At 48.2% G+C, this 25,652-nt stretch overlaps 1 protein-coding gene across 2 annotated transcripts; it reads right to left on the bottom strand.

The window, feature by feature from the left end:
- Positions 1-797: 797 nt before the first annotated feature.
- Positions 798-25,649, bottom strand: USP28 (ubiquitin specific peptidase 28). Of its 2 annotated transcripts, none has more exons than XM_088138913.1 (26): positions 25,494-25,649; positions 22,893-22,970; positions 22,239-22,347; positions 21,602-21,707; positions 21,024-21,186; positions 20,512-20,598; positions 19,465-19,602; positions 18,651-18,724; positions 17,814-17,890; positions 17,494-17,642; positions 15,829-15,956; positions 15,619-15,714; positions 14,889-15,062; positions 14,479-14,594; positions 13,159-13,229; positions 12,026-12,254; positions 10,475-10,666; positions 9,631-9,770; positions 9,321-9,506; positions 8,167-8,262; positions 6,535-6,713; positions 6,261-6,339; positions 5,846-5,925; positions 4,065-4,188; positions 3,410-3,605; positions 798-2,067 (listed from the first exon to the last, which is right to left on the bottom strand). In XM_088138913.1, exons 1-26 carry the CDS (start codon positions 25,551-25,553, stop codon positions 1,892-1,894), a joined length of 3,303 nt encoding a protein of 1,100 aa, XP_087995039.1. In that variant the 5' UTR covers positions 25,554-25,649; the 3' UTR covers positions 798-1,891. The 2 variants fall into 2 exon arrangements, with proteins under 2 accessions (XP_087995039.1, XP_087995040.1); XM_088138914.1 differs by having other exon boundaries at positions 1,928-2,067; positions 3,439-3,605.
- Positions 25,650-25,652: the final 3 nt, after the last annotated feature.

The following is a 25,652-nucleotide window of genomic DNA, read 5'->3' as shown; positions in this document are numbered from 1 at the left end:
CCGTATCTACTCTTATGTACAAGACGAATACTTTTTCTCCTCCCCACCTCCCCCCCCAGCCCCCACATATAATTATTTGAAGACTTAAAAACATCCCATTTACTGATGGAAAGAATGTGGGCCAAAAAGGATAGGATGTCTGTAGGCGTAGATCCAGTATCAACAGCAAGATAAAGGTTCGTTCAACAAGAACTGTTCGGCTTTAAAAAGCAATTAAGTGCTTACAAGAAATTGGAACTGTTTACTTTGCATAAGAGGCAGATTAGCAGTCTCGAGCAGGCTTTGGGATACTTCGATGATAATTTCAGAAGGGGGATAGAAGAAAACTCTCCATAAACCAAGGCAGTAACTATTCTCGCACAGATGAATTCAGTAGCGAGCTCTATTTTGTCCAGTGGACTTTGCTCTCAAATGAAACAGGATGCTATGCCTTCGCAAGCCAACCTGCCCTCCTGGAGCAGCCCTGGACAACAGCTGGATTGCTTGCTCCGCCATTTTTGGCGGAAAAGGGCACGGAGGAAGTTTTAAACATCAAAACAGTTCTAGATCCAACCTTCTGCAGTCCGATGCATGCATCAGCGGCCCTCAGCCAACCTCTTTGAGGATGACAGCCAGATGTGATGAAGCAACTGATTTATTCCCCAGATCTAAGGAAATTAGGGGTGTGTGTGTGTGAGAGAGAGAGAGAAATAACTGCCATGAGTATGCACTAAGCCTTCAAAATTATTATTGAAAGTTACGAGAAGACGACAGACTGAAGTTGAAGGGCTAGAAAGAAGCAAAACAAACTACAAACGTCTTTAAATAGGGTAACATTTATTGCACTTTGAAACCAGAAATCTCATCAAATCTGTATTTCCATCTTGATTTGTTAGCATTCTAATAAAAACAGATTACTTTAAAATATCTTGAGGAAAATATAACAGGTAAAAGTGTGAGTTATTAAACATGGTTTTATCTGGACTTCAGTGCATTTATTTGCCAATACTACCCAGATAATTAAACTTCAGTGATTGATGTTCAAGGAAATATGATTGGGGAGGTTCACAAAAGCTGCTTCCCACCTCTAGCCCCTGCTGGGACTGGCTCTGCAGTTGTGTTGTCCTCATTCAGTCTCGGCACAATTGCCAGGTCCTAAGCCGACAGCAACGGCGGTTCTGAGTTGCTCATCCGCAGAATGTACAAGAATGGCTACCCAAGACAGCCGATGGACTGCCAACAGGTGTATCGTCTCACCATGAGAATAAACCTTGTTTACAGTTTAGGTTCCTTCACCCAGAGGTAACATACATGTCATTTAACCCCCTGGCTATGACTCTGCTTATGCCTGAACGTGCTGTGCTTTGAGGCCGCCAAGGGCTCAGGGGCCCTTGCCAGTATTCCATGCAGCCCTCAACACAATTAAATTCACTCCCATGCACTGACCCATTCATGGAGCCCAAATTAACCCGTCAGGAGATCAGCACGTGTGGCAGGGACCTTTAAAATGTTAAAGGGGTACACATCACATGCTCTCAAGAAGCACCGGCCAGATAATGTGCCAATTTGGCAAGATGGAATTGTCTATATACAATGTTTAGTTTAAAACTGCAGATTTCTTCTAAAAACGTTTCCCACAACTTCCCTGCAGGAGCTAAAGCCAAAGTGTAACTTGAAACCTCAGTGCACGTTCCAAAATTAGTGCCTGCATGTAAGTAACGCGTGCCAAAGAGCACCACACACCTTCTAGCACTTTCCTAGACATCCACAGGATCTCTGTTCAGGCTGAAGGTGGATTCTTTCCGTGCAGTCCCTCTCCTCAAGGATCCTTCCCAAAGTCGTCTGGCAGCTGGATTCCACTCTCGGGGGGCTCAGTGGCCCCTGGAGCTTAAGCTAAGATGGCTGGCCACTGTTACTTCACAGTCACCGCGGAGGCCCCGTGAATGGACTCCATAACAGCTGCAAATCGGCTGCAGAGATCGTAGGGTGAGTTCGGGCGGATCTTGGGGGGCTCTTTCAGAACAACTCCCTCTGGAGAGCAATCCAGGAGGCGGGGCAGAAATTCACCCAGCTTCATTTGCAACTTTTCTGCAGGAGGAGAAGAGGTAGAACATTATGGAAAAACAGCAAGCTTGCTGCTTAACAGTAGCTTCTCAGAATTGTAAGATGGAGGAGGTACACATCTACCCGTCCCATCAAGTCCAGCAGGAGGGGCATGTTGTGGGTCCCGTCTGCCAAAGGGTTCCACCTGATGGGACCTGGAAGACGTGTCTTTTCAGCTGTGGTTCCTGCCCTCTGGAGCATCATTCCCCCACCCCCAAGGCGAGGTTAGCCCCCATCCCTGCTAGCCTTTCAGAAAGCCCTTAAAACGTGGTTTTCCAACAACGTTGCGGACCCCGCGGGAAGCCTGCAAGATGGCTGTACTGTGTTTAGGTGGTTGCTACTCTCCCACAATCTTGTTTTTTTTATTTATGTTTAGTTGTTTTAATGGTTGTTATATTGTTTTAACTGTTGTCCATTGTACGCCACCCAGAATTACATTCAGCGAGATGGGCGGCTATACAAATTTGCTAAATAAATAAAATGAATAAATAAAAAATACAGCAGCTGAGATTCCAGAAGACCTTATTTTCTATTAGCTGGTTTTGTTCACAAGAATCAACTGTTCCTCATGCATAGCCACCTGTCTTCCAGCTGTATGATTTCTTAGAATCTCTGTGATAAAACTTGATGTGCTGCACTTAGATCAGTGTTGTCCAAACTTGGCCACTTTAAGATGAGTGGACTTCAACTCCCAGAATTCCCCAGCCAGCCATGCTGGCTGGGGAATTCTGGGAGTTGAAGTCCACTCATTTTAAAGTGGCCAAGTTTGGACAACACTGACTTAGATGATTCGGTCAACCAACTGGATCACCGGAGTGAGCCTGCGGCCATGAAAATACAGTAACCAGTACTGTCCTGGATGCACAGATGTACACCTAACCATTTCGGGCAGCAGAGAATGCTTGCTGTGCTTCCTTACGATAAGCAGGCTCAGGCATGCCCCCTAACTCAATAGAGTGAGTTGTTTCAAGCTGCTTGCACTGGAATAACTATCAGCGGACAAGCTTCTCCTCTTAAAGGCACAGAGAACTCCAGTTCCGTGACTTGAATATATCCAGAACTATCAACAACCCAGAAGATAACTTTTCAAGTAAACTTTAGCAGATAACATGTGCTCCTCCAGAGGGAAATTCAATTTTCCATCATTCCCAGCCACCATTGCAATGAAGAGGAACGGCAAAAGTGACTGGCCAAGAAGTAGAAAGTCAACCTTCGCAGGTTTGCAGATGTTTCCTTACGAGTACCAAGAAATAGGAAAACTGAGAAACTCAGAGGCAAGTAAAGTAGACAGAAGGAATTGATGCCATGCCCAAGACACGTTTCTTACCACCCATGTCCTTTCCCAGGTATGCGCACCAGCGGTTCCTCATGACCTCAATGGCGTCCAGGTCATCTCTGGAGACATTGTTGCTCGTGAGAAGGTGCATGCAGGGGATGATGAGCTCATTCAAGAGGCTCACACCTTGATCCGCGTCTTCCCCATCGCTGCTTTCGAACAGGGCAGCCGCAGCATCGTTCAGCTTCTACAGCAGATCACCGCCAGGAGCGTTTCAGAGAAGAGCATTCAAGACAGCATGTTTTAAAACAACTAAGTGTGGTTATTTTGCTCTGGACAGGAACATCTATTATAGGTTCCCTTCCTGTAAAGGAAGGGCACACAACCAAACCTTTTAAAAAGAGAATCTGCTGGGGGGGGGAGGCCTAGGAAAAAGGACAGCAAAACAAATTGCCAAGGTTGCCCCAGACTTGAACTATACAGGGAACAGCTTCTAAAACAAAAGAAGCAAGCTGGGAGAATAACCCTTGGCAGGAACCAGAGGGGATTTTTAAAATACCTACAGAGACGTAAGGAGCGTTTAACAATGTCCCATTTTCAGTATAAAACCAAATGACAATTAGAGAAATGATTTGAAAACTCTGCATTCTACCCACAAGCTTCAAAGTGAGGGAAGAAAAGAAGGGGAAGTCCTGTGAATACCAACCAAGAGGCACTTCCTCCTGTAAAGAGCGATCAAGGAGGAGTCGGCACCCCTGCCGGGTCCTTTCGCTTGCAGGACTGCGTTGGTCTGGTAAGCATACACCAGGTAGGTCAGAGCCTCGCAGTACCTTAAGAGGACAAGAAAAGGGGAAGGAGGTCATGCCCGGTCATTGTGATGGATGGACGGACACACACACCTCTAGCCTCAGCCCCTGGCTGCTACGTGTTGTTATGCCTGCACACAACTTCTCCGCCTTCAGGCGATCATTTTTATTCAATTTATTCCATTCCAATCCCACCTTTCCTCTGGCAGAGGCGGCAAACGCTGCTTCCCCAAAACAGCAACTCTGCCATAAGCGGGACTGAGAGTGACTGACCCAAAGAGGGTTTCCGTGGTTATGACCGGACTTGACCCCGGGGTTCCCTGGTCACTGGCCAGCATCCTCACCACTACGCCAGAGGGATTCTCCCTCCTGGCGCAGACACGGACTGCACAGAATTCGAAGTATTCCTGTGGAACTGGGCCCCCCTTGCCCTAGCAGAGGACGGGTAGCTGGTTAGAGGTGGCCCAGGTGACAGGCTTACCGGCATCCGAGCCCACAGAGCCATGGCGACCTTGCGAGGCACGGAGGGAGGAAATTACGCAGGGCCCCGACTAAAGGGAACGGCGCCACCAAAGGCTAGTGCTGTATGAAATCAGGGAGATGATCGTGAGGGAAATTGGCAGGAACTGTTTTCCAAGCAAAGAGGCCTGAAACATTCCTGACATCCTAGGAATCGAGATCGTATTTGGAAGAGGCTCGGGCAGAGTCCTCCCTGATTCAGTGGGATATAAGAAACGGGGGCGGGGGGGAGAGGAGAGATACAGCACAGTCAGGCTTGCAAGATTCCGTTACGACAGCCAGGGTCAATACAGCGTAGATCTAGTCTTCCTGCGGCGTCTGCTCCCCGATCTCATCTACCCAAAGGGCTGACATCAATTCTGCAGGCCTGACTGTGCTTAATCTCCCCTCTCTGCCCAAGTCTCTTCCAAATACTAACCTGTTTCCCAGGATGTAAGGAATGTTTCGGCTCTCTTTGCCTATTTCCCCCAAGGCCGTCTCCCGGTGAAGCAGCAAGCATGGAAGCTCCCACGGGTGCGAGGGGAGGAAAGCTGTAAGTGGTCCTTCACAGCAAGAGGCCTGCGTTCCTGATACGTCTATTGGATGCAGGAGGGAGAGCCTGGGCAAACCACTCCCACAGAGGTAAAAGGGTTTATCAAGGGGAGTTAAACTGAAGTAAAGAATACGTGATGTTTTAGAACTTCTTCCTGCAGTTAAAATCACCAGAAATATATCACTGTTTTTATAGGGTTAAGAATAGTGGAAACTTAAACACCAGCAACTTCGGGGCATCCTTCACAAGCACAGAGCGGGTTTGAACAACCTGCCTCTCTTCTCATGAAATCTCTTGTGAGAATTCTCAAGGCGTTTTGAATTGCACAGGCTCAGCTTTCTGGACAAAATGTAGCTTTATCATTATTACATTTGCATACTCTAGTTTCTCTTCAGATTGCACAAAATTGTATAATGATTTAGCTGAGTGCTTTTGCAGAGCCGCATAAAACAGAGGCAGGGTGGCCCAAACCCTCCAAACCGCCCCCACTTGTAGATGACACCAGACATGATAGGACCACGCGCGTTTACAACCTTACACACTGCGTCTGCCAATGCGCCAACCCAACAGGCTTAACGTCTTTGGCTGCTCCCAAAATTTCAGCCTCAACAGCAGCGTTGACGAACTTACTGATTTTTCTGATAGAGCTCCAACCCCGTCAAGAGATAAATGGACACCTTGCGGAACAAGCTGTAGTCTTCGTGCCATTTCTGTCCGGAAACAGAAAACACAAGTCTGGTATTTATAGGTTCAACTTACTCCTTCCTTCTTGGCGCTTCTGGATAGAACCTCCACCGCTTACTAGAAGCCGTGGGTAATTTCCAGTAGGCCTGAGTCAGGCCAAGCAACAGCAGAGACCTGTTATTCCGTTTAGATATGCTGTCTATTGCGACTAAAGGTAAGGTAACAGATACGCTTAAGGAACACCCTGAAAAGCAGCAGTGCAAACTGTCTCCACGGAGCAGGCTATGACAGGGAACGAGGAGCTAGTCTACTTTCACACAAACGCGGTGTGGTGTGAGTGTTGAGAGTCGGGGCTTCCTACCTTGTACTCTTCCATGTCCACCTCATCTGGGCCAATTCCTTTCAACTTTTCCCGTGCTACCTTCATAATGCTAATTGACCTGTTCCCAGGAACAGAGGGGAGGAACAATGTGAAGCCAGGTGATGGCATTCAGACAAACATTTAAATTTAACTTGCCCTCACTCAACACTGAGGGCAAGTGGTTTTCCAGTGGTCCCCACAATCCTCAGGACCCAACAGATGGGTCTTGCCTTTTGCTCTCACTGGCATCCCAGCCCACCTGCTTTGAACCAACCTGTCATCGTAGCTGAGATTTTTGTCTGCAAATTGCTCCAGGAGGGTCCGTTCCACCACTTGCTTGGGTGCGTCGTTCTGCAACAAGTAAACTAAGACGTGCTGAAGGCGGGGATCATTCTGTGGTGTTGGGGTCTCTCTAGACAACGAATAGAGTCTGGAATATTCTTCACGGAACGCCTGGGGAAGCCAGTGGTTGCAACGGCATTATTCCAGCTCATTATGAACCCACAACACAAACTGTTTTTCACTCAGGGAGAAATGACCATTAGATCCCCCAAGGGAGCTACTGAAATCCAAATTGAATGAAGCTGGAGCTATAAGATTCTTCCTTTGTTTTGCAGCTGATTTCAAGGGGGCTTTGTTCTTGACATGCTAAGAATCTGCTGGAACCTGCGTGCCAAGGTTAGCATACGAATCTCCAAGATAGTAGCACGAACAAAGTTCCTGGATATATAATCAGTACCAGTAGTAAAGATAAACGATTATCGTTTAAGATTGTCTACAATAGTTCTTTTGAACTCACTGTTTGTTTTTTGCTATTTTACTATTTTATTGCTCTTGAACGCTGCTAGTACAGCGTATAAGTGTTCTACGTATCTAGAATTCCTACAGTTGTAAAACACAAATGGTCACGTCAGATGCTAATGGATACCTTAAGTTGTACCTGATCTGGAACGACTGAATAAACACCACCACAGGAAATTTATCTTGAAGATTTTTGTTCCAGACTTTTGGAATCTCAACTGGAAAGAAGAGCCTTCCTAGTCTGAGTTTTCCATAAATAAGAAATGGGCTCAGATCTATGCTATATAGATGCACTATATCAGCACTTGTACTGAGAAACGGGCAGGGCGAGTAACCATCTTTGGAGTTCCTTTTCTTTTAATTATTGAGGAAAGTCTCCCTCTCCTGAGCTGGATTCATGTTCCAGGTACAAAATTCTCCCCACAAAGGAGGTTCAGGTGGGACAAAAGTATCGCTCCTGAAGCACTCAAGAGATGCGGCTCCGACTACCCAGCTGGGGACCAGGCTATCAACACCAAGCCCTGCTGATGGGCCGCCCCTTTTAAAAAGCACCTTGAAGTTTTCTCGGGGGGTAGTTAAAGCCCCATGGCTAGAAATGCTACATTAGTTATCAACTAATCCACATCAAGGCTGATCTACACAAATTCATCCCCATGTAAGGGAAACAAATTTGGAATCAGAATACGCAAGACTTCCAGTTTGCACAGCAAAACCTGGTTGTTGTTTTCTTCAAGGCTTTTTTAAAAACTTCCTAGCCTGCCTCACAGTCCCAATTTTTCTTGGGGATCTCCCACCCAGGTATTAACCAGGTCCCGCTATGATTACCTTTTTGGGGTCAGCCAAGGCAGAGCTAGAGACTGCCACCTGCCAGGAGGCCTCTCTGGGGAGGGCAGAACCCCAGAGGGCTCCCTTCTTCCCCAGAGAGGTCCAGGGGCTCCCAATGGTCTGGCTGCTCAGGGTGGAAGCCTTTCCTCTTCCGCCAGCTGAGCCGCCTACTTCCATGCACCGTTCCATCATAGGGCAAAAGGGGAAACAAGGCAGACAGGCACCGACCCAGAGGAGAGACGGAGGAAAGAGAAACGCACGCTTATGTGTGCAGTACTACCTTGACTAGCCCTGCTTCAGACCCATCACGATCAAAGGTCTGACGGGCTTTAGCAATAGCCAGGATCACCCCTTGCATGGCAGGGCTAAGCATCACCTGTCACAGAGAAGAGAGAAGAGGAAAGAGATGGCAGCAGGTGGGGGAAGACCGGCTGGGTGGAAACAAGCGCTCCATTGTCATGCAGGCAAAAGAGCCAAGTTCAGCTTAGAGAGGATATGGTTTGGGCGGGTCTACATATCCAGATCCTTGGGAGATACGCGAAAAGCTGTGCCCCTCCAGCCCTTCTGCATCGTCTCCAAAAGCTTTTGGAGATGTTTGTGCCTGGTAAATAAGGAGGAGCCACATATCCTTTCCCTACAGCACAGTAACGTTTGACAGTCAGACCCAGATATGCTGCAAGAAGCTTGCTCAGTTGTGAGCACGTACTGACAGCACCCATCAATAAATACTGCCTTCGCCTGGCACTGCACGGGAAAGCAGGAAAAGTTTAAAAGCGTGGCTGGTGTTTTCCATTTTGGGAGGGAGCAGGAAGAAGGCCATCGGGAACATTCTGATATCTTTAATATCAGAGGCAGATCTCTCTCAGTACCAGCGGCTGGACACCTGGAGTTGCCTGTGCCCTGCTGGTGAATTCCTTGGAGACATCTGTTGGGCCACTGTAGGCACAAAAGGCTCTGAGCATACAGGCCCACATGCTCTTCAGGGCTGGCATATTGCTGGAACCTCCCCGTGTGCCTGCTGCTCCTTCTTTGCCTCTGTCCTTGGATGGCAAGAAGGCCTGCCATCCTGAGGGACACAAGCGTCTGGAGCTGGTACCTTGGCAACTGGCCACCCAAGGCTGAAGGGCAACAGCGCAGCTGCAGTGCCTCAGTGAGCACTGAGTGAGGCAGGAGAAGAAAACACAGGACACCGGAACGGGACTATGGAGTCCTAGCAGGAAAAAAGCTCAACTCTGTAAATCTCATTAGGGCTCCTCCAACAGAGGACAGGAGAAACAACTAAATCCTAATCAGAGTTATTTGAAAGAAAGTCCAAGAGGAGCCTTTCTTACAAGTAAACATTGCTAGGCTCTGGAAGGCAGGGGCTCAGCATCCCATTTTCTTACTTGTTCCCAATCACGCCACCCAAAGCTCTCCACTCCGCACAGGCCATACCTCCTCGTTATAGCCATCCGCATCCGATCTCACTAGGATCTTCCCCACACTGGGGATCTCCACTTCAGAGACTTGAGAGCTGGGTGGGGCAGAAGGCTCCGTCCCCTCCGTTTCCTGTGGCTCTTCTGCCTGAGCTGGGGGGCTGGCTTCTTCTGGGAGGGCCTTCTCTGGATCTGCCTCCTCGGACTGTGGCGGCACCGAGAGAGGAGAAAGGGATGAGCGGGAAGTGAGAGGAGCAGCGACAGAGGACCAAGGAGAGCAAGAGGCTCAAGAGCACAGCAAGGAGGGGACAACCGATTACAATCCTGACCTGCTCAAGAGCAGCTGGGATTCCCTCCGTCTCACAAGCATCGGCGGTCTTGGCGACGGCTTGGGCAGTCTGCTCCTTCGCCATCGTGGTGTGCTCAGAGGAGAGCAGATGCGTCCCACACTCCCAGGGGATGGAGTGCTCTGAAAGGAGAAAGGTCAAAGTGGCTACCGTGCATTTAGTAGGCCTTACGCTTTCCCAAAGATCTCACGGGAAGCCATTGAGGTTGACAGGTCCCAAGTCTACAGCTAAAGGAAGCTATTTTGAAAGGCTGATCTGGGTCGTCTCCAGCAGACTTCCAGAAAAAATGAGCTACTGAACAGCAGACACATTTAGCATATGAAAGATTCAGGGGAAATCAATCAGAGAGTAAAATGAAAACCAGATGAGCCTTCCCCAGCTAGGACACACCGCAAAGAAGATTCTTTTTGGCTGCCTCCAATTTACCGGGACAAAAAACTCAATGAGGACCTTCATACGTAAGCAGGTTCTCCTTCTGGAACCCAGGTCCCAAATTCTGGTCAGCTTCAGAATCCCTACAGTGCTTATTATTCTCTTGCCATCACCCAAGAGTTGTGCGAAGCCTGCAACGCAAGAGGGCAGCTCTAGCCCATTTGAGGGAACACCATCAGGGAACACAAACCAAAACAGATGGAACGGTGTCCTGGATGGTGTGTTCTTCTCTGCTTACTGGTCCATGCATGTTTCTCTTAGCCTGATCAAACCCGTTTTATGCTTTCTGTGGGCCAATCATTTCCTGGCCTGCACGGTTGCTCCCCGTTTGCTGGTATCAGAGGCTGATCAATGGAGACAGGGTGTTCCTGAATGGAGTACTCCTTTTGCTCACCTTGACTTGAGCCAGAAGACAGGTTCTGGGACTCCAGAGATGGGGAGGACTGATCTATCTGGGCCATTTTGTAGGACTGTTCTTCCAGCTCGGCCATCTCCTGTTCTACCCTCCAGTTGTTCTCTTCTATGTAGCGCTGAAGTTCCAGAGGCAGCACTTCTACTTCTCTCTCTGTTTGTCCATCATCATAATCTACCAAAGAAAAATAAGCAGAGTGTCCTCGTTGGCCCATGTCCGAACACCTGTCGGACAACGAAAGCAAGACACGTGTTTATTATTAAATTTATATGCTGCCCATCTCCCCCAGAGGGTGTTAGCTTTCATAGTCAATCCCTTGTTATTCACACTTCAGGCCCTGAAATCTTATTTGGACACTGCGGTTACAAGTTGCTACTGGCGATCACGATGGCTATGTATTATCTCCAGTATCAAAAGCAGCTTGCCTCTGTGAGAAAAATGAATCTTTGGGTGAAAAAGACAAGTTTTTAGAGGCCTCAGATGAATGGGATCGCCTTAATAAGATTGAAACATAAAGGCATGTGGAAGCATCCTTGAAGCTGATGTGAACCAGGCTGGTTGTAAACCCCTTATCACAAACATCCCCACAGCAACCTGGGCATCTGCCCTGAGGGAGGATGCCTTCTTCCTGGCATTTGGCACCTTGAACTAATTTGTGTCTTCTTCTCTGTGACACTATTGTTTTACTAGCAGTTAACAGATAACAGAGGGGCAGAGTGTAACTTGAGAACTATTGCCTATTTAGGTATGCCTGCATCATCATATGAATATGTATGCGTATAAGTTCTTTTTCCCTTCCCCTTCTTGTAGAATTGTATAAATATCAGAACATCCATTTTGCCTGTAGGGGAGTGCCTCCCACTAACTTCTGGTGGGGTCCCCCCTCCAGTAGGTACTGCTCAATAAAAACTGCAGTGAAGCCTTGATTATTCCGCATTTGTGTCCTGCGTTTTGATCCCACACCTGTTAATGCCAGTTGTTGAGAATGGGCACGATTATGTTCAAGGATGGACTTGTGGTGGCTTTGTGTACATGAACAAGACCCAGTAGATGAAGATATGAAGAGTCCCACTCTTTCCTGCCTTCCCAACCCAGTAATTCATGAACGATCTATACTGGCTTTATTTGTATGTATATTTGGGCCTTCAAGTCAGTCTTGACTCCTGGCAATCACCTAGACAAGTTCAGAGTTTTTTTGGTAGCATGTTTGGAAGTGGTTTGCCCTAGCCTTCTTCGACTGGCCCCACTGCTTACCCACTCCCAAATTTATTCCTGTTAGAACTTAACCGAGGCTGCTTCCACCCCAAATGTATAGAATCTATAAATATATAGAACCACGATGGAGGGACAGTTTCTCCTCAACCTCCATTCATTTCAAGTGACGCTTACCACCACAAAGGAGAAGAGACCATAGTCCACGCCCAACCAGAGAACAGGAAAGCTCTTCTTAAGCAGCCCATCTTAACTTATCCAGAAGCCTCCAGCCACCAACAGGGGAGAGGCATCACCAAGCACTGATTTCAGAGTCCTCACCTGCTGCAAAGTGTGGTAGCTTTTTACTAACATAAATGAGGCAGTAGGCGCTGGCATTCTTCGAGCCACCAAACGAATCCCTTTCCAGCTCTTCCCAGGAAGACTCTGTCACCGCAATGTCATTATATTTGAGCCAGTTCCTTTGAGGCGGGTTGTAGATGTAGGCCCAGTAATGGCCAGCATTGGCCTGGCCTTCATGGACCAACACAGCATGCAAGTGATAAGGGACCTGGAAAATACACACATCAACGCACACTCCATAGGCTTTCAGGTTTATTTTTAGCAGGTGAAGTAACATGACCGCAGGAAGATTCAGTGAGACAAATTCTCAGCTGCTGCGCCTCTAAGAACGATCCATTCATATAATCGAGGCTTAATGCAAATTCCTTTCCTCTTGGAACAACAGGGCCTCAGAGGCCATTGCGACCAGACTAGTCAGGTTCGGAGCCAGCCACCAAGGAAACATTCAACCAACTGGCACTAAACGCAAGCCATTCACCAGATAGAACTTCACAAATGCAACAGCAAGACCTTGACGTCTAAGCCTGGTGATGGGAGCCAAGAGCCCAACGCTGTACCGTCCAGGACACACCCAGCTCCTGCTTGTTGGATGCCAGAGAGAAAAGGCAGGAGCTTTCCAAATGAGAACAAGGAAGTTCTACCGCTGCCATTAAAAGGCCCAAACAGCCTCTGCAGTCTATCTGGAGAGACAGCAGTGAGCCAACCTTGCCAGTTATGATGCTCAGAAGTTCTACCTTGCATTTTAATGCGTGGCAAAAAATAGCAGGCAGAATATCAGGCAGTTGTAAGCGCCTGGGTTTTAATGTGATTGACATTAGCAAATCCCTTTCAAAAACAAGGTAAAATCATTGTTTGTAGGAGAATGTAGTCTGAATTCCCAGGTAGTCCTCATTTAAAAAAAAAAAATCCTAGAAATTTAATTTGAGACCTCCAGGCTAATTTTATACGGAGGAACAAGTTCCCTTATCAGAAAAATGGAAAATATTAACCAATTCAACAAAGAATCCCTCTCTCTCTTTCTCTTATACAACAGCAAGATTTTACTTTCAGTGGGTCAGTGCCAACACGAGGCCCAAAGCACTCAATGCAACTGGTAAGAACTGCAGACCTACCTGGCGGAGTTCAGGATCGGCATAGACCTGGTCCATCGACTCGGAAAGCAGCACCATGGAGGTCTTCAGGTCTGCCAATCAAAGCAAAACAATGAGAGACTGGGCAACCGTTACCTTTTCCTAACGTTTGGCAGCAATCTCTAAAGATGTTCTAAAGATGCTCGGAACTCAACAGTGCGTTGTGGCTGCAAATCAATGTCTTCTTTCTGCCTAAGAAATGACAGTCATTTAAAAGACAGCATGGACATACGGTATCCCTTTAGTTAGAACAATAAAATGCAGGGGATACTTGTTCTGTGATTCTGTCAGAGCAAATCGGTAGAAAAATAGATATTTGGTCCAAAACCTAATCTATACAAGACTCGTTTTTAAACGTTAGCAGTCTACAAATCTAAATCAAGTCTTTGCATTGGTTATTCAACTTACATTCTACTCTTAGAATATCCACTACATTCCAAACTATCTCTAACGTTCACTGTGCAGCTGACTCTTTTGATGGGGTGATGCGCTGAGACCTGCTCGTACAACTGACTGAGTTATCTTTGTTACCATCGAATAAACCACAGCGCCAAATGAGCGGCCTTGGGCTCTCCCTGCTTGTTGTGTTAATCTGGGCAGCAAAACTAATACTAGGAAACTGTTCCTTATTTTTGTACCTCTTTGCTGCAAACTGAATTTAAAAAGGAAGGTTCACAAAGCATCTGCAAATCTATTGAGAAGCCAAGTTTGTGGGCGTTTACTCTTGATCTTCTCAACTAGCTGTGTAACTAGGCCACACAAACGATGTGCGATTTAGCACAGGCGTCCTCAACTGCACATCAGGATGTTTTGTGGAAAGCAAAACAAAGTGCCCATTTTCCTCCACGGCAACAAACTGGGGCAATTCCCATATTCAGGGAAAGGGCAGCCCTGAATGACAGCTGGATCCACGTTACGTAACCTGGATGATTCAAGAGTCTGAAGATGTCCTCTTTGGCCAGGCCGTGTGTTATCCTTTGCCGAGGAAGCTTCAGACCTGGTCCCAGCCACGAAGGCTGTGCAAAATGCTCTGAGACAGATAGATAACGGCTTCCTGACCAGATCCCGCGGACACAGAGGAGAAGCCTCTGGACTTAATATTGGGACAGGTACACGGAACTGGGTTTGCTACAGGCTCCTGCTCCTGCTGAACGAATGTGCCACGGCATCATTCCTTGCCAGGTTCTCCAGTTGGAACAAGAATGGGATGAAAATGAGCACGTACGCAAAAATGGAAATATCAGTAGGGCAGACCCACGACTAACACAACTCTTGAACGAAATGCATCATCTGGGCACAAACCTTTTATGTCTTGCTCAACCTCTTCTCGCCACTGCTGCAAGCAGCTGATGACAAGGTTCATTTCATCTGTAGAGACGGCCCGAGGAGCAGGATCTTCTGACGTCTCGGCTGGGCACCTGGACGGAGAGGAAGATTCACTCATCAGCTGCTGGGGAGACTCAGCGCTCTTCACCTGTGCTGCTACCGTTTCTCAAAACACAGAGACGGAAGACGGAAGTCAGCAGGACTGCTTTAAAAATGCAGTTGACCGCAACCGGAATGTGTTACTCTTCTAGTTCCTAGACCCCCTGCCGCCCTGCCCCTAAACAGGCATGTCTCCAGCAGGCAAAATAATCCAATTTATCATCTCATCGTTTTAGTTGGGATACAGCGACGGTGGAAAGCCAAACCAAGGCTTGGCCCAGTTTTACCTGCTCTGCTTGGTGTGCGCGTCTGAGGCTTCTTCCTCTGCCTGAGCTTCTGCCGGCGTCACAGCTGCTGCACAGGACGTAGCTGCGGAAGGCCTGGTTCTTGCAAATTCAAGAACGTGCTGCAGCATATCCGGCAAGGGGAAGCGGTCTGCCCCAGAACCATATCTTACGTACCTAATTATGACCAAACAATCATTAGTCTCTCTAAAATCATCAGTCCATTTCAATGGGATCAAAGCTACCTGATTTTTAAAACTTAAGTATCAGCGATGGAATGTTGTTTTTTCTTTACCCCTTGGACATGGGGCAAATATTAAATCACGTTTTGCTCCTGATATTTTTGAAGCATGAGTCTAATTCTCCTGTCCTGCTCCCGGATCTCTTCAAACAGATTCTTCGAACAGTACAAGAGGCAGAAGCCACCCTCGTGATGCTGCATTACAGCAGTAGAGAGTAAGCCGGCCAGCTCCAGAAAGGGACGGCAGGTGGGCTGGAACGCCTGAAGAACAAGCTTTGCGCAGCTCTCTGGGAAATCTAAGAGACACGCACGCACACGGAGGCGTCTAACAAGCTTGGCCACAATACCCCTATCCAAGGGCAAACAGACAAGCCACGCTGGGTCTTTTTTTTCCGTGATAAGCAAGTGGCAAACAGATGCCAGCTGCTTAGACTACACGCCATATATTCTGTAAGGGAAAGTGGAGTTCAGAGTTTGAGAAAGACGACCTACTTTTCCAACTGCTGCTGCAGAACTGTCATCTGATCTTTCAGTTTCCCGATCTCTTCCCTTTTAGCTTGAATAATCTCTTTATTACCATACATAAACCTAAAGAAAACATACTTTTGACGACTGGATGCTCTCCATTATCCCCATCCCACAATATCTTTTTGCAGGCTTTGAGGTCTCAGGCCATAAAGCCTTTTTTCCCCCGTTTTTTACCTATCCATGTAAATGACTGGTGGGAATTCTAGCTTGTTGTGTATCTTCTCCGGCTGCCCGAGGGACTGGTTGAACTCAAACCGGGAAAGTTCAAATGTCAGCACTGGGGGGAGCTTTGTAAACCAGCGCTGAAATAAAGATATAACTTCAGTTGAAGATTGAAGGGTGCTAATTATAAACAGACCTTTTTCATTAACAAGCAGATGCAAGCAGAAAGAAACATTACTCACATGCAGGTGCAGCAGAACCAAGTCCAGCCACAAATCATTAATTTTTGCAAAACCATTTCAAACTGAACACAGGATTCAGAAGAGTTTCGCTGCAACTCCGTAAGCCATGCTGGAAAAACCCGGCCAAGGACTCAAGCTTTTAATAGACTTCTGTCATCTCCTGCCAGACGGGGCCCGTGTGTGATAAAAACTGCACCTCCTCCTTGAAGCTATTTGTGGCTCACTAGTCTGTCCTACTTCAATATATTAGAAGGTGCCGTAACATTTACTCTTTCAAATGTATTCGGAAGGAACCCTTACAAAAGGGCTGTACATCCCTTATTTAAGTTCTTTGTTTATATCACTGGCAAAGAAACAAAATGAATGCCTTTAACTAAACCAGCCACCTATTTTCAAAAGTTTCCCAACTGGACGTTTCATTCCGCGACGAAGGCAGGGCATCTGGAGCAATTCAGATTGCTCAGGATACAGATGCGGAAGCTGAATTACTACAATTCTTTCCACAGTGACCATGGCAAGTGTTTCCTAGGCCCTTTAAATGTTTTCCATACATCCAGTCTTTGGACCACAAACTGAACTACAACACTTTGGTTAACATCTCCTAGGCAGGTTTAGTAGGTCTTCAAATCCTGAATACTTCCCTTCTCTACACCAGCGTTCCTCAACCTTGGCAACTTTAAGATGAGTGGATTTCAATTCCCAGAATTCCCCAGCCAGCATAGCTAGTTGAAGTCCACACATCTTAAAGTTGCCAAGGTTGAGGAACGCTGCTCTACCCAACCTGAATGCCTCTTGCTGCCTAGATTAAGCACTAATGTTACTCCGAAGGGTCACCTCAAAGGCACCTGGAAATCCTGCATTTCCTCCTCTCTAACCTCTTTCCTGATGAGTCCTCTGCTGCTGGCTGAAAACCGCTAGACCCCTTTCGAAGCACTGGCAGCCTCAGAAAAAACACACCTTTCACTTCACGGCACCAGACAAAATGCTTGGGACGTAGGCTAGGATAGTTCTGAACAGATTTCAAGTGTATCAGATGCAAGCAGCTTATATATGATTGCTTTAGAATTTAAATTAAAATCAGCAGTGTTGGAAGGTTTTTGATGAGTGAAAAAAAGGAGTGCAATATATCCTTAGATAAAAGTTATAAACAAGAAAAGCATACCATTAAATTAAAAACGGCAGTTTTATCCTCCGAAAATACGGAGGCACTGGCTCTTTCCTACGGGTAGGCTTCAACAGAAAGAAAAATACTTTTATCACGCTTGCAGTCCGGACACAACGTATGAAATATAAAGGTCTCACCACATGCTATTAGTCATTCCACAGGGTTCACTTAACTCCAGCATGCGCACATACGTCTTATTCTGTTTTCACGCTGGTAACTGTCGTGTCTGTTTTGTCTCCCCGTGAGCTGTGCAAACACTGCAAAACTCACCTCCTGCTTATAGGTCACCGGCTGCTTAGAAGGGCCCGGCTCGCTCTCCTTCTCCACCATAGCTCCTTCCAAGCATTCATGCAAATTCTTGTAGCCATTCACCTGCAGGGGATACTGCCCAAAGGTCTCTATTTTGGAAAACGTTATCCCTAAATATGGGAGGAGAGACACAAATCCGTTTAAGGGAAACCAAAACAAATCCCAAACAGACCCTCTTTTAAACGCAGCAGAAAAGAACGGGAGGGGGCGGTGACAGCAGGAGGGGGCAGTTATAGCACTCGGAAGCCTTCCATATCAGTTAGCAAGGTCTTCCAGCTTACCTTCATGAACCCCTTCAGTTAGAAAAGTCCCATAAAAAAGTTGAACCATTGGGTTCTCCGATTTGTCCTGGGAATTCCTGTTGCAGAAGGAGAAAATGAGGAAACGTGAAAGCAAGCTCACCGTTTTTTAAAAATAGGTTTACAAGGCTAATCGGCAGGGCGGCTTGTTTAAAAGCTGAATGATATGCTTTCTCCACCTTCGGTCTCTAGGAAGCCAGAGGTTCATCTAGACCTCACCAAGCCCAGGCTGCAGATGGGAGCTCAGAACGCGATGCTCCTCTATTCAAGGGGTCCCCCCTTTCTAAAAGTAGCAGCCTGCTAGGAAGAGAGGTGGACTAGAACCCTCCTCCCTTACAAATGGGCATTTCTTCAGCAGGGAGCTGCCAGCTACAGCCAAGAGTTCAGGCAAAACTCAACCATTCGTGTCAGGTGCCAGGCAGCCATACGTGATGGGAAGTTGTATCAATTCACTAAAATGCACTGTGCTTGGACAGACTGAATCCAGGTGTGAAATCTGATACGTCAGGAATTTTAAGAGCTCATTTGGTTACAAGCCAATTGTATTGGAACTCACGGTCCCTGATAATTTAACTCAGTTAGGTGCTTAGAACAGGTCGAGTTACTTGATGTCAGAAATATCCCTTTTTTTACTTCTTTCAGGATCACACACCTACCCCCCCCCCAACACCTTGCTGTAGCAGAGAGCAAGAATCACACCACCCTACAAAATGGAAAATAACAGGCATTCTGTTTTTTTTAATCCTCTCCCAAGTTAACTGCAAATTCTAGCTACAGGGCAGTTTAAAGGAACTTTGGTGGTTGTTTTGCTAGACTCACTTAACATCCACTGTCAGTTGGAAAGCATCTTCAAGCCAATCCAGGAGTTTGTGGGTAAACTCACTCACATCTTGCTAAAAGAGAGAAAGATTGAAGTGTCAAACATTACAGTTTGTGAAAACATTTACTCTGAACAGTTTTCTCCACTGTTTTTATATAACGAATGATTTTACCTTCTTAAATTTTACGGTATTTTACAGTTGTGAACTGCCCTTAAATTATCCAGAGGAGCAATGCATAAATGGAATGTATGTGTGAGAGGGAAGCAGCAGGAGTTAAATGCTGGAAAAGCCCCTCGTTTAGCAAAGATTTGTCTTTATGCACCACCTCACCTCCTTAATGAAGGAAAACTCACTCAACTTTCCCTGCAAGCATCAGAAACAAGGATTAAGACTCAGTGGAAGGCAACCAGATCCTGGAGGGCCACATTTGGATTGCTCAAACAGGCTCACTTTCTAGGACGTCTGCAGGTTTCCACTCCACAGCAGAGACAGCCAACCTTACTGGAGTGCTTACAGACTCAGCTGCCAACTCAATCCTTACACAGGAAAAGAAAAAGACAGCAGCCGCTTCTAGCCAAGCAGCTCTGGCTTGAAAGCACCTCCAAGAGAAACAAGGGCAATTGTGGTTTCAGGGGGCAAACCCTGGCCATGGAGGGCCATCTTTCCTCATGATTTAAATTCCTCCATCTTCAGTCCTCCCATGCCCCAGTTTTATAGGGGAAAAGAACCTCCACAGATAGTCCAAGTTAGGCCATACTTGCCACCATGATCCTGGCCAAGTTGCAGCACAGAACTTGCTATAGTTGCTTCACCTGTTGTTCCTCAGGAGATCTAAACGCCCCTCTGAGAAGTTCAAGTGCAGTAGTCGGGTCTACAAATTTACGGCGTGTTCCCAGCATTAAAGCAAAGAGATACTGGAGTTCCTGCATGAATGCAATGTTCCTCTTTTCCTGCAAAACAACAAGAGGTCCAATGAAAAAACCAGAGAAATGACAGCCTGAGGTTTTTTGTTTTGTTTTTTTAATCAGCAAAGTGTAGAGAGCTCACATTCAGAAATTATGTTTGCTGGAGCGATTGGTTTCACACAATTCACACAACCCTGGACTCCGTTTCCAAACCATCTATGGCACTAAGCCAAAACTAACTATGGCACATTATGGCTTAATCCATTGTAGTGATTCACCCCAGACACGATCTCCCAATAAACAACCGGCTTTGCAGCGAGAGAGTAAAGGAATTTGCACCACCAGGGGCGCCACCTTCTAGTTACAACCTGGGCTGTTCAACAGCACCCCAACCTGAGTGCTTCATTTTCTCCAAACTCACTAACAACAACAATTCCAGAGAATGCCTTTATGGGATGGCCAGCAACTCCAGCACCACCTCTCTAGAGCAGAGTTCATTACCATGCATCGAGCTGCCACGTGTCTGTTTCGAGCTACTCTGGAGTCATTTAATCGAAAGGCAAACTGTAGAAAACAGCCAAAACAAGCAGCAGCAGCAGCAGCATTCTGACCCAGGGGGCCCTTAGAGGCCCGTTCTTTCTTTGGGGCAACATTCAACCAGACTGAAAAGGTGCCAGACTTGCTAAAGAAAACTATAAATTGGACAGCCTCCTGATAAGTCTTGTCACTGATACAGAAAGGTTGGCATAGCTTTCTGTTCTGGATTCTGAATGTGGGAGAAACTAGTAAGATCGTAACAAGTGAGCCTCCATGAAATTTCTGGAGAAATCAGAAAGCATCTTTCATCTTTGAACTGTCCCCCACTCCTGCGTGTTATCAGCATTCAGCCAGGCTTGTCGTAGCCACGTGGAGCAGGAAGAGCAGTTCCCCTCCGGTCCCTCAGGAATTGCTTACGCTTCGGCTGCGGCAGTTGTCGAGGACCGCTTCTGGAAGGGAGTAGTTCAGAACCAGGCGCCGGAATTCTGGCAGCTGGAAGAGAGACTGAGGGAAACCCTGAAATTAGCCCCCTGCCCTACTGGTGCTTGTCTGTCGAGTCTACCTAATACGTGCACCCATCAAGGAGGGCTTCACCCAGAGGGGAGACTAGGTATGGCCACAGCTATCTCCCGACAGGGAAGCACAACCTTCTCCACCCTCCCACGAGGCTCCATTAGGCAAGTTAAAGCCCAGCCCGCTGGTGAAAACCAGGCACGGAAGCCTGAATTAATCCACGCTTACCTCAACTAAAGAAAAATAGTGGTTAATTAGAGCCGTGCTGCTCAACCCCAGCCCCTTTAAAAGGGGTGGACTTCAACTCCCAGAATTCCCCAGCCAGCTGAATCTCAAAGTGGAGGAGGTTGAGCAACACTGAGTTAGAGCCACAACGCCAGCAGGGACCCACAGAAGCATCAGCACCCCCAAACTACCTGTATGACCGCACTGAACCAGCAGGTGTTTCCAATGTTCTTCATCCCAGCTGGCCAGCCTCTGGCTCGCCTCCAGTCACGCCGAGTAGCGTTCTCTCCCCAGACTTCACAGCGCTTCCTTTTGGAACGATTTTTGTTTTCGGCCATACTGGGCTCGTAGTGTCTGCCAGAAACACAAGGCAGCAGCTACTGCAAAGAAGTCTTTTTGCAAGAAGAAATCAGCCCATCTCCACTGTACGCCTCTTGGGCTCTTGATGAGGTACTACAGAACGCACAGCCCCCAAAAGGGTAACCGTTGTCCCTCTTCCAATGGATTCTGGCCCTCAAGAAAAGCCTATTCTGCTAAGAACGCACACTATGCTGGTCAGCTGGACATTTCCTGGAAACAGAAAACTCCGATTTGGACAGATGCTGGCCACGTGCCTCTGCTGCGGGGATCAGAAGCACACAATCACAGCAGGGACCTGGACAGCGGCAGAGCAGGCAAGGCACTTGAGAGGAGGGAGCATGTGAAGCTTTCAGACACAACCTGGACCAACAGCAACAATGCAGAATAAATAAAACTGAATGTGACATACGCATTCATTGTTGCAAGAAAATCCTTCTTGTCAGCTGAAAGATCTTGGGCGCCAGAAGAAACGGGTTCCTGAAAACCGGCATGATCTTGTGGGGCCTCATTCAGAGCTGGAAATGAAGAGAGAAGGCAATATTAGGGTGCAATTAAAATGCTACATCTCCCCGCTCCCCTATCATAGGATTTTGCAGACTCCTCTCCTCCCCCCGCCCAGTGAAATAACTGGCTTGCAAACAGGCACAAATTCACTTCCTACTTAACAGCGATGCTCTCATCCAGAGGCACATAGAGATCCAAATGCATCACTGGCCCTTTGTGATCTGCTGACATCTTACCAGCTTGGTTCGCTCTTCATGCCTTCATCATCGTTAAGAAGAAAAATGACTCCTCAACACTGCTCGCACAGCCTAGCCACGATGACGGAGATTTCTGAGAATTGTTGTGCAGTCTATCCCACAGGCACTAGCTTAGGGTTAGCTCAAGAGTTAATGGGCCCTTTCTGGTCTCCCACCGGTTCTATTTATAAAGACACCTCGGGGGGCAGAATTTGTTGTTTAAGTTTTCACAGTCTGCACTTAGCCTTCCTTGGAAAATTTAACACTCCCTGGCTGGGAAGTCCACAAAGAAGAGCAAACGCTTACTGGCCGCCTGCCTTTCCCTTCCCTCGCCGGCAGCGGGGTCTCCCCCCGACTCTTGGTCGTGGCCTTCAGGGAGGAAGCCAACCGCCTGCATTAGGTTTCCACCTGCAGCCTGCGGAGAAAGAAAGTTGGCAGACGAGGATGCTCTGCTCCTCCAGAGGATTTTCTGTTAAACTTGTCATCCTGGCTGGTGGCTAGAGCAGGATAGCTTTAGAAAGGAACAAGTGCATTTAAAAGAGGACGCGTGTTTTCACACACGCTGCTGGAATAGACTACGCATACCTCAGACCAGATGGCTGGGAATCTCAGGCGAAAGAATGGGAGGACAGTGTATCTGTATGTTGGAGAGCGAATGTGGACAGCTGTCCAAATGCCACTGTTTGTCCTGGCTTGGAACAAGCCCTCAGGGAAAGCAGGGCTGCCTGTCTTGGATTTCAAGGGCCAAAACAAGCAGGGTTGAGAGTACAGAGAGAAGCAGGAGGAAACAGGGAGTGGATGGCAATGCGGTGGCGGCGGCAGGTGGATTCACCCTTCAGAGCCCACCATAAATACCTGTGCTGCTGCAGCCACAATTCCAAGTAAGCCCAACCCACGCCATCTCAGCGGTGGCCATCGGCAAGCAGCCTAAGGACACCCGTGTTAGCAAAGGGGACTAACCTTCAGTGCCGCCTGGAGGAACAACGGATTGTGAACGCCTGTGATCTCTTTCAGCTGGTTTAGGAGCAAACTGCAGGCCTGCGTTAACATGGAACAGAGAGGGGGTATCAGAAAGGGGAGAGGCAGGACGTACAGCAGGGCAAGGCCCACAACAAAGCCAAGAGAACTTGAAAGTGCAGTGTTTTAAATAGACTGGAAGAAATTTCCAAATGCCAACGGGCTGAACAAAGGCATTTATTTATTTCTGGGCAGCTCAGAACAGCAGCTGATAAAAAGAGAGAAATAAAGCAGTCCCACATTACACAGAAGATGACAGCAGATTTCCCACCATATCAACTCTGCACTTGTACCGCATGTGTAGTCAGTAAAGTGTTTACCCTTGACTAGCAACTGTCCCCATTCTTGTTCTACAAGAGCAGCACCATCAGTACATTCCCAAGAAAGTCCCGTCTCTCCATTTTAAGAAGTTCTTCCCACCCTGATACACCCAGCTCGGCTAGAAGTAATTCTGTGTAGAATGGCGAGTCTCCTTTCCAGGACGACCCAAACGTCCCAACTGAGACGGCTACTTATCTCAAAAAACTGGCACCTTTTCAATGCCAGCGAGTGTTCATAAAGCAAAGCACCGCTTCTCCCATTTTCTTTTTCAAGGCAAGTCAGATCTTTATTACTCAGAGGGAATATAGGAAGGAAAAAGTAAGAGCCGTATCTGAGAAACAACAGCCCACAGGCCCCTTCCCGCAAAATCAGGGAGCTGGGTATTTATTCTACCTCGGAGCAGTGGCAGATGCTGCCCCACAGACATACAAGGAGCCCAAAGAATGCGCAGGGCTTTGGGGAGAAGCTATTTTAAGCTGGCTCCGCATGCCATTGCGGCTGGTCACTTCTCTTTTACAACAAGGTGCCAGAGATACACAGCACAGGCCGCCCGTGAAAATGGCGCCCTGATCAGCAAACTGGCATTTGCACCAACCAGGTTTTTTAAAAAAATGTTAAGAGATACCAGGAAGTAGACCAGAGTTTAGGGAGTAATGGCAGAGCAGCTTCTAGGTTAGGTTAGAATATGCCAAATTCCAGATTGCATTTCAAGCAGTGCCTAAATTCCTGTTCAGCTTTTGCAGAAGCTTTTCTAAAAGAAGGAAGAAATGAGCAGCTGTGTTCCATTACTTCCCAAGGTCTTATTAGAGAGAGAAAAAAAAATAATTCTTCTTATAACACTTACCAGAATCACCATTATGCCTGCATACTGCATATTCACAAAAAAAAGTAGCAAGTCTTTACAGAAGGCTAATAAACACAATAGGAAGGTTCCTCTACCCCAGCTACTAGCAATAATAGCTACGAGCGCTGTTATGAAATTCCGTAACTAATTGTCTGAAGAAAAGGTGCAATTTCAATTTCTTTAATACGTGAAGAGTTTTATCCTCGGAGAGTTGTACCACATTTCCAGAGTATGATGACTACCCCAAGAATACCTTGGAAGCATATGATTTGACTGACTCATTCAAACAAACTTGTATGAGCAAAAATATAACCCAACTATACAAAGCAACTCTTAGTAAGAGAGCCATTTGGTAACGAGCGGGCAATGGAAACTAGGCTGAACCGTACTTCGACTAGGACTCAAAGAAATAAAATCAGCAATTTTAAGTAGGCCCTGGAATTCTAGGAAGAATCCAATTAATGCAGGACCCCAAGCAAGAATTGTGATTGTTTTATCCTACCCACACCGTAACCTCCCATTGGCTTTAACCATCTAAATGCTAAGAAAACGCAACAGGGGTGCAATAAGCGATTCTCCCTATAGCGCCAGGAGCACCATTGTCCTGGAGGGTCCTGGGGAGGCACCGGGGTCTGCCAAAGACCCGTCCAGGCCCCGGGAAATACGCGTGTGTCCCCAGGCGAGGCTGGAGCAAGCCAGACCTGGGTCCGGTCACGACAAAGGGGCTCTGCTCTGCCCCGGGCCCAGGGTGTGCCCAGGGCTGGGTGCCCCCTCTGCAGGCAGCAGCCCATGGCTTCTGCGTGGGCTGCCACCCTGCCGAGCAGGAGGAGCAGGAGGGTCTCAGAGCAGGGTTCCTCACCCTTGGCGACTTTAAGACGGGTGGACTTCAACTCCCAGAATTCCCCGGCCAGCCTGGCTGGCCGGGGAATTCTGGGAGTTGAAGTCCACCCGTCTTAAAGTCGCCAAGGGTGAGGAACCCTGTCCGAGAGCGCTGGGAAGGAAGGGAGGAGGAAGCGCAGCGCCGGGCCGGCCGGGCAGAGACGCCCCGAGGCGCCGGGCCCCGCGGTCTGCCCGGAAAGGCGCCCCACAAGGCGTCGCCGGGCCCGGGCGGGCGCCTCTCGCCGGGCGGCCTCCTGCCGGCGCCAACGGGGGGGGGGGGACAGCAGGCGCGCCCCGAAGGGCGCAGGGAGTCCCTGCCGCCCCCCTGCAGGTGCCCCCCGGAGGACAGCCGGCGCGAGGCTGCTGGGGGAGGGGAGGGGAGGGGAGGGGAGGGGCGAGCTCGGCGTCCCGCGGGAGGCCCCGAGGGAGAGGAGGGGGACCGGGCCGGCCCACCTCGCGGGGCCGTCGTGGGAAGAAGGCGCGCGGGGCGCGGCCCTCACCTGTGCTCCCCCGCCGGGCGCGGCCCCCTCGTCCTGGGCCTGCTGCAGCTCGGCCGCCATCCTCCCGCCGGGCGGCCACCCCGCCGGACCCGGAGCGCCGGAGGGGCCGCGGCTCCGCCCCTTTAACGGACGCCCACCGGCCCCGCCCACCCCCGGCGG

The sequence above is a fragment of the Python bivittatus genome, unplaced genomic scaffold (genome assembly GCF_059951505.1).
Source record: "Python bivittatus isolate LINGU-HERP-01145 unplaced genomic scaffold, Pbiv_v1 ctg000320_np1212, whole genome shotgun sequence".
NCBI lineage: Eukaryota > Metazoa > Chordata > Lepidosauria > Squamata > Pythonidae > Python > Python bivittatus.
Note: the sequence above shows the minus strand (reverse complement) of the source record. Positions and strands in the feature narration are given on the sequence as shown.